The sequence below is a fragment of the Accipiter gentilis genome, chromosome 32, assembly GCF_929443795.1.
Source record: "Accipiter gentilis chromosome 32, bAccGen1.1, whole genome shotgun sequence".
Lineage (NCBI taxonomy): Eukaryota > Metazoa > Chordata > Aves > Accipitriformes > Accipitridae > Astur > Astur gentilis.
Genome location: NC_064911.1, coordinates 13,577,336 through 13,595,079, shown reverse-complemented (window position 1 = coordinate 13,595,079; position 17,744 = coordinate 13,577,336). Strand labels below are relative to the sequence as shown.

The following is a 17,744-nucleotide window of genomic DNA, read 5'->3' as shown; positions in this document are numbered from 1 at the left end:
TTTTCTAATATACAAAATAGACTGACCCACAGAGATTAGAACCCAGGACCTAATCACTAGGGCCGCATTCATTTGCTTCCTTTTCCGTATCCAATGAATTGCAGTCAGTTATACATAGGGTGGAACATCTATAACACAGGGTAGTGTAAGTTCCTCTACTGTAAAACAGATGTAATCTCATGGGAGTATCCGCTTGTGTTATTTTTCAGATACAAATCAAGTTTCAGAACTAATAAAGATTTTTGTGTTGTAAATTTCTGAAGTTTCACTCTGTCTTTCTCAGCTGGCTTGAAGAAAGAGTAACGGTTCAAGGTTACAATTTCATTCAGTGTTCTGTAGCGATTCTATGTAACTTCTAGTTACTTGTCTTATAATTTTAATAACTAGCTATATCTTCAGATCAACTTATTCTTAAACTGTCAAAACTACAGGCTCGATGCACTGATTTACAAAAACATAAAGTAGTATACATTCTCCATAACAACTGGGGGAGTTTTGTTTTTTCCTTTTTGCTTCGTGTTCGTACTGGAAATGTGCAATGTGGGAGAGATGAAGGACATCTAGAGCGGATAACTTCCTGTTCTCTAAGAACAACAATACTTGAAGAGTGCAGCTTCAGAGACAGAAGACAAGGACAAAGAATTTTAGCACAAAAATGACAATAGGATGTAATAAACTGGAAATAGAAGAGCGTTTGTGATAGACTAGTTGTATGTGTGCATGTGTTTGTTACTACAGTGACTCTCCGATACATTATCCGAGGCAAATGTAGGTGTATAAACCCTCTGCTTGCTTTTTTATAATGAAAAGCACACGAACAGAGCTGAGACAGGGAGAGCACTGGTTCATTGTTCTTCTAGAAAACCTACTGAGTTCACATCTTAAGGGTTTTGATTAGCTATCCTTTGTTGATGGCCCATAATTAACGAGAAAATAATGCAAAAAACCTAGTGCAAAGTAATGCAGATAGATCATTGTGAGGTGTTATGATGTTGCGGAAGCACAACTAAGGTCCTGGAGAGCTGTGCTGACTATGGTTTTGACTTACAGAAGCTTTCCCAAAATATCTTTACAAATCAAGAGTGTAGTGGTGCTGCTTCTATAGAAGTAATACATCCTTATCACCCAACCAAAGAAATTACAGGGAATTCTGTGAACAAGAAATGGGAGAAACAGAACTCTGGCAATCACAGTCACATAACAATTAAAGTAATTCATAGACTCTTGCAGCAAATTACATTGCCTAGGTTTCCTTTAGCCTCTAACTCAAAACACTTTTTTAAGAGTTATCTATTTGTGCATTCTTGTTTCAGACATACGTTACGTCGGGCTAGGCAATCAGTTTTTTTTGGACTTCTCATTTTTCCTGGATGTATATCATACTGAAAAGTAGCACCAGAAAGAATTGAATCATTTCTGGGTTTGTATTAGGGGGTTTTTTTGCAGGATTTTTTTTTTTTTTTTTGCACGTTTGTGAAGCTGAATAACTACCTCCAGAATAGTTTATAATTGATCTGGTTCCTTGTAAGTGTTGAACATTTTAACTGAGCATGATTTTGCATAGGTGTTAAAAAGTAATTTTAATCTACATAATGATGACTCTCATTCTTAAGGCTTGCAGATTTCAACATTTTATAAAATGGGAAAGAAACAGAAATGAGTGAGTGTGCTGTAAACAGAAATATAAGCAGTGGTTTGTGGTTAAAAACTGTGTTTGCTCACAATTCACAAGCTCTTTTTACGGTATTTGTCATTATTGTTCTAGTTATATAAAGAAATGGTGGGAGGGGTACTTGTGAGAGAAAAAACTATACTAAATTGCTTATTTTTTTAATGGACCAAGTGATAACCTTGTATATCATCATCAGGTAAATAAAATTCTATTTGAAGTTCTTCATTAAAATGCCTGTGCATATTGCAGTTCCATAAAGAAAATAAACAATGCAGCAAATCTCTCCTATGTTTCGCTCATAAATAAAGAAACAAACAGCCAGATGTAAACAAAAATTATGTAGCTGGCAAAATAATTTGTCTAGGCTCTCACTTGTACTCTGATGCCCTATTCTTTGACTTCTACTGGGTTCCCTGTTTTCCAGCGGGAGCTGTCACCCTTAACAACAAGGTAATAATCTATTACAGAGTGACCCAACTGGTGGTTCACTGCCTTGTCAACAGTTTCATTTTGCCATTGGTAACAGCTTGCACCAACTGTTAATCCAAAACAAACACTTTGTTGCTCTTTGTTCCACTTCTCACAGAGTAAAAAAATCACTTAACAATCTTTTTCATAGCTATAGTTCTCTCATCTTCAAATACCATTTCAAATATAATTCCACAACTATTCTGACAATAGAGAGATGGCTTAAGTTAGATATAGGGCCACCTTCATCATTATTATCCTCTTCATATTGCTTTCAATATTAACCTGAGACACTTTATCAGCAGTTAAATTAAAATTGCTCTGGATGAGAGAGAAGTCTATAAGAATATTTTGTCTCCCCCTCTACTGGCATCCTTTTCCCTTACGCTAATAAGATTTCTTTGGTCATATCCAATTTTATTGAACTCATTTCTGAAAAGCGAGCTTCCCGATCTGGATCTATCCCATCAAATTGGCATTTAGTGGAATCCATACCAGTGGCTAACATCAAATCTTGCTAGGGTGGGGAACAGCCTTTAACGTGTGTTTGGACATGTTGCTCTTGTTCCTGTTTCAAAGAGCAGCTTTAATGAAATTAAAGCAATTAGAGTGTATTCTGATGAGTGTCGGCACTTCAGGAATTTTTGAATGTTCCATAATTTAGATAATTGCTAAAAAAAAATGTGTAGAATATATATATATTTGCTGGCTTTGTAGACAGTGAAACAAAGGGTACAGATATGCTTTGCATAACGTATGCCAATGTACATTATGGATTAACATATCTGGAAAATGTTGCTTAACCACTAGGTGCAATTGAATTGTCCATCTGTTTAGTCAGCGGTCAGCATAGCTGTGAAACTTGCTCATAACATTAAAAAATCCCTCGTACCTGTGTTACCCTACAGAACCTGGACAGCATTATTCCCTCCCACCAAATTAATTCTCATAAAACCTTCCCAGAAATAAGAACCCAGGAGCAAGGAGCTAAGACCAGCCTTTGGGCTGTGCGAAGAGCTATGAAATAATAAAGATTAGGGAAGTTCATTATAAACATCCAGCCATTACGGGTGGTTTATGCGATAAACTGAAGCAATTGAAAAGGATGGGTTACAAAGGACCATTACAAACACAGAGACAGAACCGGACTGATTAGTGTATTTCCTCAACCAGAAGATACTCTGGCTGTGTACTACAATTTCAGTCAAATATCTATATACTGATAATTTGTGAATGTTTGTTGTTTTTCTCAGAAGATCATGGGAAACTAAACATGTTGTATGTCCCATTGAATATTTAAAGTAAACTAAAAAAGCTGTTTTATTAGAATAAAAAATAACAATCTTCACACTTGTTTGGATGAATCTTGGGTTTTAAATTTCGTTTACTGAAAAAAAAAGGCTTTAGAGCCATATGTAAGAAAACAGATCAAAAATACGTATAGATTAAAATATACTTTTAATACAACTGAAAAATATTTTTTAAAGGGCCATATAGTTGCTGCATCTAAAACACTAAGCTTTAATTATTTGATCTCTGGAACTTTGCTGATTTCTGAACAACAAACTATGTAACTTTAGCTAGACAGTAATTACATTGTCCCCTCTTTCTTAAGGAATTATAATAATTTTCTGTTTCAGATGGTATCTTCTGGATCGGATGAAATTGAATTCTTTTAATGTAAAAGATATGCTTAAAGATTTTTCACTTCCCAAGAATTTATACTTGTCCAAATAATTTAAATACTGAAGCACAGTAGTAGCTGTTTAAATCTGATCTGCCAGTAATTATCATCATTTATCTTTGGATATAAAAACTGCTTTCTGCACATCACACATACGCTCTGATGAATCACTGTTTCAGAAGAGAAAAAATGAAAAACAGCTTGCCAGGCTGTTATCTTAGAGGTTTACGCTTTTATTTACGTTATTACTAGTAGACTGCAGAAAGCTGAGATAGTACCATTAAATTTGATTCCTAACAGGCATCAAATTCATCTAGCAATAATGACATTATAATGTCATTGAAAACCATGAAAAGCATCAGAGTTATAAATGATCTTACTACCTATGATGTAAAGCATTTCATTACCAGACTTCTTGCTTGAAAAGATGCAATGTCCCAAATCAATGTCTTGCAGCATGTGCAGAAGCCAGCGTTAATATGAAATATTATTCCTATGAATAAAACAAGCACTACACTTCATGAATCTGCAAGTCTTTCAAAATGCTGCCTCAACTCGCTCAATGCATGTTATTCTTGTCAATTCAGATGCCACCATGCTGGAGGGAAATAGCTCAGGTATGTTTAAGATATATTTAAGGTAGCCTACTCATATGTGACAAGTCAATAAAGAGCTAAGCCTGCTACTCTACAGTAAAAAAAGTACCATGTATTTTGATACACAGCAGTTCTCACAAGGCTGAATAACGTTAAGTAATAATATTTACAGTTCTCCAAAGAGGCAAGAACATATGTTGAGAACTTCACATGTTTTTATGTTGCTAGACTGATCACTGTCACTTTGTAATATGGTAATATAATAGTATGTCCAAATTATAAGTTATCTTTGACACTGAAATATGAGCAAATATAAAGTTTAACTAAGTAATCCCAAATATTAAGTAATCAGTAAGTATATGCTGTGCAAGCTCTTGTTAACAGTTCAACTTCAGTTCCCCTCCTGTTTTAAAAGTATTGGGGGAAAAAAAAAAAAAAAAAAAGGATCTGGATAGTGATTGCTGATATGAGACCACATCGGTCAGTGTGCAGGGTGAGGGCATATTTGCATGAAAATCATTCTTATAGGAAGGACATAATGCATTTGGATTTACCTTTTACAGCTTTTCAGTTTTTCACAGTTCTTTGGCAGGAGAGTTTCTGTAACAAAGCCTCTACTGGGCCAGATTCTAAATGCCATAAATGAGACACAAAAGCCAAGTTTGCCTGCCTCTCAAACTGATTGCCTAACAGATTGCAATCATAGCAACTTCCGTAGACTCAGCTTTTACCACCATACAATGTATTACACTCTTGACAAAGTCAGAGCATGGGTGAGACCCCTTCCCCTCATTTACAGCTATGTTAAACACACATTAGGATGTCTCATATTGTGTGTCATAGTTTTTAAATAACATTTTTCTAAAAAAGTAGGATGACTTTGAACCCAAAAAGAAATATAGGTTAAGCTTCAAAGGTGCAATAATTGATGAAGGTAAAATGAAAGAATGCATAATTTGTTGTAGTGAGTATGACCGTTAACACACATCTATTAACAGAAATACTGAGCATACAGCAGCAACAAGCATTCTTTTCTTACTACTTATATATTGTGCCATTCTGTTTCAGAGAGATGCAATATGAAAAGCTGGTGTATCTCCAAAGAAATTGATTTTCACTGTGTCCTCTGCTGATTAACAGTAAGTGGAAGCTTTCTTTTCACAAAGCTTTATTGCTTCTTTCAAACAAGGCCTCCTTCTTCAATCCATTTTGCTGCAGATATTGGCCTGCCGGTGGGAATGCATCTTACAAATAGGGACAACCTACAGATAAATATTTCCTTGCAATGCTTACACAGACATATTTTTGCTAACTTTAGACTTTGTGGAGGCTATTCGTTTTTAAAGGAGAGAGGGTATGTGTGCAAGCCTCCCATCCAAGACAGAAAAAGAAAGGTTCAGGTTCAAAGGTGCCTATAACTGCAGACATACTGTTATACGAACGTCCCGTATTTGCAACGGGGTAGAAATATGGACTGAGAGAAGGATTTGTCTAAACCTCATCTGTTGTCATGGCAGAGCTACGTTTGGTGAAGCACTTATCTTATTTGCAATGTTCCTAAAATAGCATGATATCCAAGCTATTTATTCTTACCGTCAGTGACTTGAACTTCTTCTTGGATGTTGGCTGGCTTATTTGTGTTGACCGTGGCAGAATTTCTCGCGGCAGGCATAGCAGTTGCACCAGGAACTACACCAGTCAGCAGCACTTCTACTCTTCTTTCCACTCTCTGCCTGGCTCGACAGCGTACCGCAGCTACAGAAAAGCAAGAACCTATTATTTGTAAAGCGTCAGCATCTTGATTTTAACAAAATAATTAAAGATAGAAGTTAAATGTGCTTAGAGAATGACAGAATTCCAATACGGACCAAGACAACTAGAAGCTTTTCCCTAACCCACAGTTTCTATTGTTCTGTTTAGGTGAAGTAGTAGAAAATACTGCTAAGCAAATGAAAATCTGCTCCTACATTTAGTTCACAACAGCACTTGCAAATTTCTCCCTTATTTGTAATCACGAAATGTATCTTCCTTTTAGTTCATCTGCAAATACAATTTATGGCATAGTTTGAAATATGCCAATGAGAAAAGAAGACTGAAAGGACAACAAAGAAATGAAAAAAATTTAAAAGTTAAATGAAAGAAAATTATTAAGTTACTCTTTGATTTCTTAATTTAAGAATACTGTTGTTCAAACTTCAGCTTTTATAGAACTATGCCAGAATAAAAAGCATTCTGACATGGGTTTCTCTTTGAAGCATGACAGAGCTTTTTCGAATCAGTAAGTGATTTTAGTTTACTGCTTCTAAAATATGTCTTTTTTCACTACAAGGTAGTTGGGTTTTAGCTTATACACTAGATTTCATAAAGCTTACTTCAATAGTTATTTTTTATGGTTCTTTCAATAATTATTGGCACAGAAAGAGGAGAAAATTAGATGCAAGAACTGAAAGAAAAATATGTTTTCCCAAAGAAAAGACTTAGAATTTTATAGAGTTACAGAAATCAACATGAAAAAGAAGAGCTGATTACGTACTTCTTAGTTTCAAGGTCTTAATATTATTTTTGACAGAATTATACCCAATGGTTAAAAATTAACTGTGAACTTAACATTAAGATTTAATGATAAATAATTTAGAACTATATTTGATAAGTAATTATGTAAAATATTTTTTAAAAGAGCAATGAAACCCTTATATCTATACCATGTTAACTTCAACTTTCAGTTCTGGAGCTAGATTCACTATCATTATTTTGGAAAATAGGTAAGTGCACACCAAGTTCAAGTAATGTCCTTTCTCTAAAAAAAAAAAAAAAAAATATCAACCTTTTTTCTGTGGTCTTTTACTGTTTAACAGGGCTGAAATAATTTCTATAGCTCTCTTCTTAGCAAACGTCTTTTTTGCTGAGATGCATGGACTTATATTTAAGAATGAATTACATTGTCTGTATTACATCAGTTTACCAAGTATTTCAGATTATGGTGTGCACATGTTGTGTCCACACCATTTTCTATTCCGCAGCTCATCTTACGACCAGAAATGATTCTACATTTTCTTTTTCCTAAATGGTTAAGTAATATTTATGGATGAAAATCAGATTTGTGTGGGATTTGACTTGGCAAGTCCCTGAGCAACCTGATCTAATTAGACCTGGCTTTGAGCAGGGGGTTGGTTTAGATGACCTTTGGTGGTGCCTTCCAATCTAAATCATTGTATGCTGCCTTGACTCTACAAGAATTAAAAAAATATTCTGGATGATTCTCCATTTGTAATCACTGTTATAAGATAGCCAAGTTGTAATCAACTTAACATGTACTACATGGATTGTGGCCACTGATCATTTTAATTGGTCTCATGAGATACTAAGCCGAGTGACTTCTAGAAGTTTATTAACATGCAAATACGAATGACATAAAAGATGAACTGTCTAATATACTAGCAAAGCAGCTTTGGTTTTTGACATAACCGCTTGTAGCCTCCAGGCAATTTTAACAAATGTCTGTATTAAAAGAAATGACAATACTATTTCAATCATTATTAAAAGCAATGATTTAAAAACAAAGTAGGCTTCCTGTAAATCACCTGGTTTGGATTCATATCTTAAAAGAGGGATTTTTTTAAAAGTCCATTTATAAACTGAAAATAGGCTTTCAGAATCGAGGCAGGAATGGAATCAGTTTCATAAATACACTTACAAATAGGCATTTTAGTTTTCCAGGTCATTTTTCAATGAAAGGCCTAGTATTTCCTTAGAAAAACAAATTAGCCCAACATAACATGGTGATGGCCAAAAAGAGGTACATCTTCAAAATGCATGCAATGCTCCTTGTATGCATTACAAACATTTACTGAACATAAACTAGAGAATAACACAGTTAGAAATATTCTACAGATGTGATGTCACTTAAGCAATTTATGAAGGCTAACAGTTTTAATTCATAACCTCTATACCTAATGAAAACAACAGCCCAATAAAAGGGAGATTTATCTCAAAGTCTGCCAGTGAATTACATAAATAATATAACAAATATTCACATTAATATACATAGTTTTAATGCTAATGAGACTTGTTAAAACCGTCATTTTGGGCAACAGTTGACTGCGTGATAATACTCTGCTTCATTCCTTAAGGTATTAAAGTGGAAATTAAGGAGTTGAAAGCTCTAATTAATACCACATCATTGGCATTTGTCTGCAAGGAAAGGGTCCTTAAGCAAATTAAATGAATGACAGTAAAAATATCTATTACTATAGTTTTCCAGAAGTTGTTCCTGTACCTTAGTCTATTTAGTGTAGAAAGGCATTATATTCACTCATCAGAAGACAAGATGAAAAGACAAGTTGGTGTAAAATTGTCCCTCATCTACACCTCGAGCTGTAGTTTCATCAAGGTTATAGATTTAAAAAGCTGTTTACAACTTCTGTTTCACAATTCGGGGTTTCTATCACACCTTTCAAAAATAGGTTCATCAAATCTATAAACATTTACGATCCCAAAAGTAAGCAACAACAAAACCCCTACGAATATCAGTCATCTTTTAATGCAAGTTTACCTCTCAGGAGCAAGTGGAAAACTTACTGCTATTCACACTACTCTGTATTCTAGTTTTGATTAAGGAAGGAAATTCAAGGCTGAGAGAAACAGCAGATATCTACTCCAATATTTTGCACCCTGTGAACTCTCCAGAAGGGTGTTCTGGGAATGCAAGCAGAAATCTACCCTTGTGTCAGTCTTTTGTTTGCTTTACCTTCAGTTTTCTAACTCAGCATTAGCTGGGACACTGAAGGGCACAAATCTTGACATTTTCAGCTGCTCCTCGCTCCTTTTATCCACAGTGAGAACAAAATAATAGATCTAGATTTGCTTCGTAGGTTAGGAAAGGAGACTTTATTTTTAATATGTGACTTTATCTTTTTATAAGGTGTAGCAAAGTACTGCTGCAAATGCTTGTGATCAAGCAGGAGAGAACACACATAACTATTTAATTTTCTTAAATTTATTGTTTGAGGTTTTTTTCAGTTATTACCTACCTGGAACTAATTTCTGTGGTGGTGCTTCAGGTATTCCATGAACTGGGTAGATCCAGAGTATTCCCTGAATTCCCCCATTCTCTGCTACAGTAAGACTGCTTGGAAAACAAGTGAAGAGTATCGTTATGATAGACTGCTGAGAACTTTTTTCCCAAAGTAATCTAGACTTGAGAGTTGTTGGAGAGGTGAGACTCTGTAATGCTAATTATATCGAAGGAAAATATGAAATAAGATCCAGCCAAATCAGAACAGCAATAATTTATATCCACTTAGTTTACCGTCTTTGAATATTATTCTGTCAGGATATGAGAACATTTGGCCTAACATACTCTCTCTGATGTCATGTCTACACTGAAACAAAGTTTATGCACTTTATGCATTACATAAACATACCCACAGGAGAATCATTATTAGCGCAAACATACTGAAAAATTAGAGGCATCTAAGAGCTTTAATTTGTTCAATATCCATAACTACACAGGCAGCTAGTACTTTACATTTTCTTTATTTAAAGTTAGAAAAGGTAGGTATTAAACCAGATAAAAGTCTTACCCTAACTCAGCATACTTTGCAGGGTACATTAAAAGCTTTTGTTGGATACCGATTGCCCTCAAAATCAGACACTTGATTGCCCTTGGGAGCTACACACGAATAGCCGAAGGGGAATATGATGATAGGATTGAGTATCCTCAACTATTTTTTCTTTTCCTATTAGAATAAATTACCTCTTTAAGTCTTTATTTAATTCAGCAGAATCCTCATAAGGCCAGTTTTCACCATTTTCCCTCATTACATGAATTACCACCACAGCCTCATACATTTTCATTGTATCCGGCATGAATAGCACTGGGATGTCCATTTTTTCTCTTGGAGCTAATCGGATTCCTGGAAGATAGAACAGATCGTTATGCTATTTTGAAAGTTTTGAAAATTATTTGTATCATTTTACTCACATATTTTTTTTTTCTTTTTGATACACTATTTAACATTTTATCATAGCATACCATGCGCCCTGTGATAACAAATTTCATTTTACCCTGCTCTTGCTGCAGCCAAATCTCATCTTATAGTAGCATTTGTGGCCTGTCTCCCTGTAATAAGGTACTTTGTGATTCAATGTCCTGAATAGAGGAGTTTACATAAAGTATTATTTTAGACTTCTACTTACTGACAAAACTTTGAAATGAGACCCGGGGAGACTGTGAAGGCTCAAAACAAAACAAGCGCAATTAAACGAATGTCCCACATTTAATATTCAAAGATCACATGTAATATCCGTAAGTCAATCCCATGATTTTCTAGGGCCCAAGTCATGTTTTTTGAGCATCTGTGGCTTGCAATGTAAAAAAGTAACACTGCATTAAAAAGACCAATCCAAAAGCAATTGTTCATGTTCAAGACATAATTGAAATGTATTTGAATCCACATTATTATTACACAAGCCATGCCTTTTCTGTACAATTTTTCATCTGATTGATTTTGCTGTTTAAAAAAACCCAAAACCATATGTTGTCTGTAATGAAGGTGGCCTGATACACTGCATTTTTAAGGACCTTTTTCCAATGACTTGCCAGTCTGCTGAGTGTCAGAACATCTACCTCAGGGTGTGTTCCAGCTATTTCAGAAATAAAGTTATAGAAAAATTACACAAAGTAGAACAAGTAAATCATACAGTCTTTTCACTGTCGAGCTCTGTGCTTTGAAAAGAATTCTTGAAATTTGGTGGAAATGACATCTTGGGGTTAGGGTTTCAGCTTTAATTCTATCTGCAGAAAAACCTCTTAGTAACGAATAACTACTTCTACATTAAGCTTTGAATCCATTTTTGTGATGATTTTTCGTGCCTGCTACAACGCATACATGCTAATACAGGTCTATGAGTGTCGTTCCCCGAGAGTGACTGAATCTGCTCCAGTTAGTATGCATGGGACAAGCAGCACTCTCCCTGTGATTGCTGCTTCTGATAACCACAGGCTGCTGTGCGCTCAAAAAATGTCAGCGAGGAAACTTTCTCCCGTGCTCCAAATGCTCACCTTCCTACAGCCTAGAGTGGCTTGAGGATGAAGACCTCAATGCTGAGGGCTGCAGCAGAGTGGCCGATAAGCAAATTGTAATGCGATCTTGGGAAGGACAAAATACGAAAAAGAGGTGGACGCGTGGAAGTTTGGGAATGAGGGTGGACACGTAGGGAGACACAGTAAAATGATGACAGACAGGAATGGCCAGAAGCAGCAAAGGTAAATCACAGCAGGGTGGGAGAGAAGGGTTTGAAAGGCAGCTCACCAAAACGCAGAACAAAAGTCAGGACTCCTCATCTGCACCAATCTTCTGCTAGCATTTAATTATAACGTCTACTGGACACTGCAACTTCTATTGCTACCTGGCAATCTGTTGTTGCTATCATTTATTCCTTCAACACAAACAGCAACCTTGAATAAAGATATCCAAAGTAGCTTGCGTAGATTAACAGCATATTTAAATTAATAAATTGCCCTGTCCAGACTGATTAACTTTATGAAGAATTATCTTGTACTGTGTTACGTATGTACTTCCTCTAGTATAAAACCACACTGGAGTCGATGTGGTTCTGTAGCTGTAAAGCTTTTAGCTAGAAACACTCTTAAATTAAAATAAACTAACCAAATTAAGGTTGGAAAGTCAATCTTAAATTAGGAAGGCTGGGATTATTTAAAGACAAACGACTGTCCGCAGTATTTCTGCCTCTTTCAGTAACAAAGCCTCAAGACCTCATATATAGACCAGTGCCTCATATTATTACGGATGCTACAACCAGTAGGGAATTCTTACCTAAATATATCTGGATTTCTGTATGTGAGAGGCTTATCATGTAGAAGTTATGGAAATTAACCAACCGCTTTGCACTCATAATTGCTTAATTGTTGTGTATTTGTAGAAGTCCATCATGGCATGAGCAATTTGTTTTTGAAATAATTACTTGAAAAGTCTTGTATCTTGAAATAGCTTGAAAATATCCTCATTAAAAATCCATTAAAAATGTTATTATCTAGATGAAAAAAAATAAACCCTATTTCTTCTTTTATTTCTTTTAATAAAGATTTAAGATTTTTCTTTAGATCTGATACTCCCTATTCAATGCATTATCTATCAAGTACATATCCAAGATTTAAAAGATATACAATATATATACACATATTGTTGGCAGTAAGGTGGTCAAAGGGTTTTTGAAAACCTTTAAAAAATAGCAACTAGTTTTTTAATCCAGTATCTGAAATAAATAAGCTGACCACACACATTGTTGCCATACTTCATAAAACATCTGAACTAGGATCCAGCCCTCCGGAACACAAGTCAGCTCCCGCACTGCTGCACTATTTATTCTCCCTCTGTCAGAGAAGAGACAGCTCTCTACTGTGATTTGCCCACTTTGGGGCTACTCTCGTGTTGGTAAGGCAGAGGCCTGTAATATCTTTAAATTAGAAGTGTATTCTTCAGGATGTATTTGCAGTGAGGTTGCCTTGAATCCAAATACATAACATACCAAAACAGTGCAATCAACAACAGTTGTAGGCACTCTGTAACGCCGTTACGACACATCCCTGAGTTTCATTTGCAACTCTTTTAACGTATGACAAATAGAACAGACTGTAAACTAGTACCTAGTTATACTACATGCGCATTCAATATACTGTTTGAACTGTAGCTTAATTATGCCTGTTACAGGGCATAGCTCCCTGTTTTTTTAAATAAATTTTAATACAAAACCCATATGACAGCATTCTGGGTCATTCTGGCAGAAAATTGGTTATTAAAGATCATGAAAAGACAAATTTTATAATATTGCTGTTGAAACAGAATGTGTTCATATTTTTAATAAAAAAATCTTCTTAGTAGAAGCTGTTCATAATGACAGTAATTTTTATATCACTGGGCTTGCCTGCAGCTGTCAACTAACCAACTGATCATTAACTGCTAGTACAGATTTATTTCCTTATGATTTTGCCTAGTTAATGAGACAGATGAAGTAGGCCTAAACGCAAAAATCACACATTGCTTCATGCTTCTCTTTCCTTCTTCCCATTTAGAGAATGTGGGCCAGTAACTGCTGGCACAACAGACAATACCTATGTGGACGACTTTAATACAAATCAGCATTACCAACCAAGTTGCTGCTATTTGCCTGTGGACCTCAAATACCCTGCTAGGGAGACCAAGAACTGATACCAACAGCCGATCCCTTATCTTCATGTAAGTATTTCTACTGCAACGAATAACCGCAAACTCTTCATAAGAAACCCATAGCGAGACTCTTTTTGGAATAGAGCTGCATCACATTTGGTAAAAAGCTTTGGGCCAGATTTTGATAATACCTTACTTCTCTTTCACTGTCCTACAGGTCATTAGGAAACCGCGACAGCAGAGTAAGCTCAGCTGACCCTTTAAAAGGCTGAAGCCATCTGACTCAAACCAACGGCTGCAATTAGAGTCAACGGCCTTACAGAGAATCATGCGGAGATCTGTGTCCTCCCGCATTTCTTTGTTAAGTAACCTGGTTTTAAGCCTTGCCTCAAGCCTCTCCAAAGGCTGGTGGAGAACACTGCTTCTGTAAAAAATTCCTTGGGCACTGCATCCTCTGACACTTGAGCCTAGAACTCAGAACTGAAGTAGATCATTAAATCAAAATGAGTGTATTGCAAATTCCCCGCTTCACTTCTGTGGGGCACTGCACTGTGGGTGAGTTCTATGTAATTTCTGTGTCAGCCCTAGAAAGTGTAGCACTATGAGAGCTAAAATTAATTAAAGTAATGAAGCAGTGGATCCCCATGGATAGGATGTTACTTGGAAGGAATACAGATGGGTAAGAATGGATTTGTTGCCTCTACAGTAGCTTAGGAAAATGTTTAAGAGCAAGCATCGCAGGCAGTGTCACAGTGATAAAATTGTGATGGCAATAAGCAAAATATCCTGTAATATCTTTGAAAAGAATCATCATCCTCTCATTGAACTTTATCTTAAAGCCATGTATTTTTCATATTGGTAAGGTGCTTTGATGGCTGATTTTCTAAATGTTGAAAGGACTATCTCCTCGATGCATTGTGCTTAATTCCGTAGCATCTGAAAACGCCTCCCACTGACTGTACCCAGAAGAATGGCACTCGGTTCAGATTCCTCTAGTTGAAAAACAGAGATGAGGCAGAGCTCACTATGCCTTGAAATCTGATGTTGAAGTCTGATGGGGAATCATTTAAGAGTGGACACTTTCGTTTGTTGGGGGTTTTTTTCATTATAGTTTCTCCGTTAAAATTATTAGTCTATAATCATTCCAGTTAAAAGCACAGACAGCCCTGCTAAAATTAACACTGGCCATATAAATGTCAACCCAGTATAACCAGGTCTGGTTTCTACCATTATCCTCAGAATTTGGAAAGGGTAACCTCCAAAATATTCACAGACAGCAGCTGCTGCTGGGGAAGGGCTGTTAATTCTTTCTCAAAGAACTCATCCAGAAAAGGAGGACTGACACCAGGCAGTAAAGAATGAGATATTGCCAGCACTCCAGTAAGTATCTGAAATACATAATAAAAGTCAGTCCTAGGTATTCTTCATTTATTTTCACCTGCTAGAAAAGATAAAAGCCTAGCTCACATATGAAGACTAAGATTGTTTTATAGCAGCTCTTCCAAAAGTGGTTCAGTGTTAAATTCCAAGAGTTTAATAAAGAACAGACAGACAGCCTTTCTGCCTCAACTGTTATTAAGGGTGGGTTCATTTATGTTTGCATCTTTTTCTTTTTTTTTTTTTTTTTAGTGCATCCAGTGAGGCTGCTTGAATTTCTGATTCCCTTTCAGTAAAACATGATCACAATCCCTAGTTATGGGTTCTAATTAACAACCTGTGAGAATGTAGCAGTTTGTGCTACTTTTGCTGCATCAGTATTATCATCAGTCAGTCTCAATGAGTAAATACGAATAAAATTTTCTGAATTGACAGCCATCACACAACAGCCAACAGCCTCCATCTGTGGAGATATTCAAAACTTGACTGGACGTGGTCCAGGACAACCTGCTTTAGATGACCCTGCTTGATCAAGGGAGAAGTTGGATGCACAAGATGATCTCAAGAGGTTCCTTACCACCTAAACAGTTCTGTGATCACGATAGACCACTATGCTTTGTCCTGTTTATGCTTTTAAGAATACATATAAAATACATTCTTCTTTGCTAAGCCAGATGCAGACGCTTATCTCAGTGAATTTCAGGTGATATGAAGAACGGTGCACCTCCTACAAAGGGAAAGGAAGAAGGCAGAATAAGAGCTCACCCTGCCTTAATAATTAGCTTTTGGGTGCGCTTAAAGGCTAAGCAGCAGCATACCAGCTATGGAAAGGCAGCCAAATACCCTTCAAGGACTACAAGAACCTTGCTCGGGCATGCAGAAATGCAGTCAGGAAGGCTAAGGCATAGCTAGACCTGAAATTGGCCAAAAATATCGAGCACAACAAGAAAAGGTTCTTCAGATATGTGAGTAGTAAGCAGAAGCACAGTCCCATTGCTAAATAGTGCAGGGAAACTAGTTACCTATAACGCTGACAAGGCAGAGGTTCTCACCAAGTTTGCTGATGACACTAAACTGGTGAGGTAGACAGAAGGGAGAGCCAGCTCACAGAGAGACCTGGACAGGCTGGAAGAGCGGGCCAGCAAGAACTGCGTGAAGTCCAACGAAGACAAGCGCAAGGTCCTCCACGCGGGACGACAGAACCCCAGAGCCCAGTACGGGCGAGGGGTTGATGTGGCTGGGGAGCAGCCCTGCTGAAAGGGACCTGGGGGAGAAAAGCTGAACGGGAGCCAGGAGTGCGCTGCTGCACCGACGAAGGCAACGCAGATCCTGCGGCACAGGATCCACAGCGGCACTACCAGCAGGGATAGAGACGGGATCGTCCCCCTCTGCTCGGCACTTGTCAGGCTGCACCTGGAGGACTGCGTCCAGTTCTGGTTCCCACTATTCAAAAAAGCTGTGGGCAGACTGGAGGGGGTCCAAAGGAGGGCCACAAAGATGATCGAAGGGCTGGAGAACCTGCCCTGTAAGGAAAGACTGAAGGAGTTCCATCTTTTCACCCTAGAGAAGAGAAGGCTCGGGGGGAACCTTACCAGAGTTTTCTAGTACTTAAAGGGCATCTACAAACAGAATGGAGGCTCGCTCTGCACAAGGAGCCACGTGGAGAGGACAAGGAGCAACGGGTATGTTATTGTTCCCGTCCTAAAACCAAAGCACAGCACTATACCAGCTACTAGAAAGAATATTAACTCTATCCCAGCTGAAACTAGGACAGGGTAGAAGTTGCACTAGGAGAGGTTTCATTTTGACCCAAGAAATTTTTTACAGTGAGAACAATCAATGACTGGAGCAACCTTCCCAGGGACATGGTGGAGTTCGTATCACTGGAGGGTTTCCAGACACGGCTGCACAGAGTGCTAGATAATCTCATCTAGGGTCTCTTTTCCATGGAAGGTTGGACCAGATGATCTGTCGAGCTCCCTTCCAACCTGAGTTGTTCTATGGTTCTATGGTATTTATACAAAAAAGTATTCCAAGATGCATGACTTACATCTCCGAGGAAGATATGAAACAAACTTTACCATCTCAACGAGATTGTTTGAAGGGCACATGTATTACTAAAATGTCAGTTAGTCACGTGTCTTGAACCATACATCAGTGAAGTTCTGAATGTTTTTTCTATATCTGAAATGAACCAGGAAGATAACTGGTTGCTAGTCTTTCATGTCCTCTCAGATATGAAGAGCAAAATCCATAAATGAAGTATAACTTGATCTAAGTTATGGTTTCTCAGGGCACATATGTTATGGTAAAACTCCTATTTGCATCTTCTCTGGGACAAAAAAAGTGGAATGTGATGCACTTCAAGTTAGTTCAACTTACATACAATAAAGTAAGTAAAAGAGCTAATACAATAAGCATGCAAAATGCTAAAGGTTAAATTAATCTCATTACACTTTTTAATGTTTACATCACCATTTTCCTTCCCTCAGTACAGTTTATTTATGTAGGTGGGATGCAAGAGAGATTCCTTTCACAGATGGTCCACAATGACTGTGTTTCTAGGAGGACTCTCTGCTTCCTGAATTATGGATTCTTCCACAAAAAGTTAGAGTGTTCCCCTGCCTCTGAAACCTTCACAAAATCACAGGATGGTTGAAGTTAGAAGGGGCCTCTGGCAGACAAGGGGTGCAGCCCCCTGCTCAAGCAGGTTCTCCCAGAGCTGTTTGCCACGGACCCTGTCCAAGACAGCTTTTGAA

General features: G+C 37.2%; 1 protein-coding gene across 1 annotated transcript in view; it reads right to left on the bottom strand.

Moving 5' to 3' along the window:
• Window positions 1–17,744, bottom strand: part of CFAP47 (cilia and flagella associated protein 47) — a 347,638-nt gene that overhangs the window by 29,623 nt on the left and 300,271 nt on the right. Inside the window, 3 exon segments of the mRNA XM_049834739.1 lie at window positions 6,014–6,175; window positions 9,451–9,545; window positions 10,176–10,335. Of these exon segments, the coding sequence (XP_049690696.1) occupies window positions 6,014–6,175; window positions 9,451–9,545; window positions 10,176–10,335 (417 nt within the window).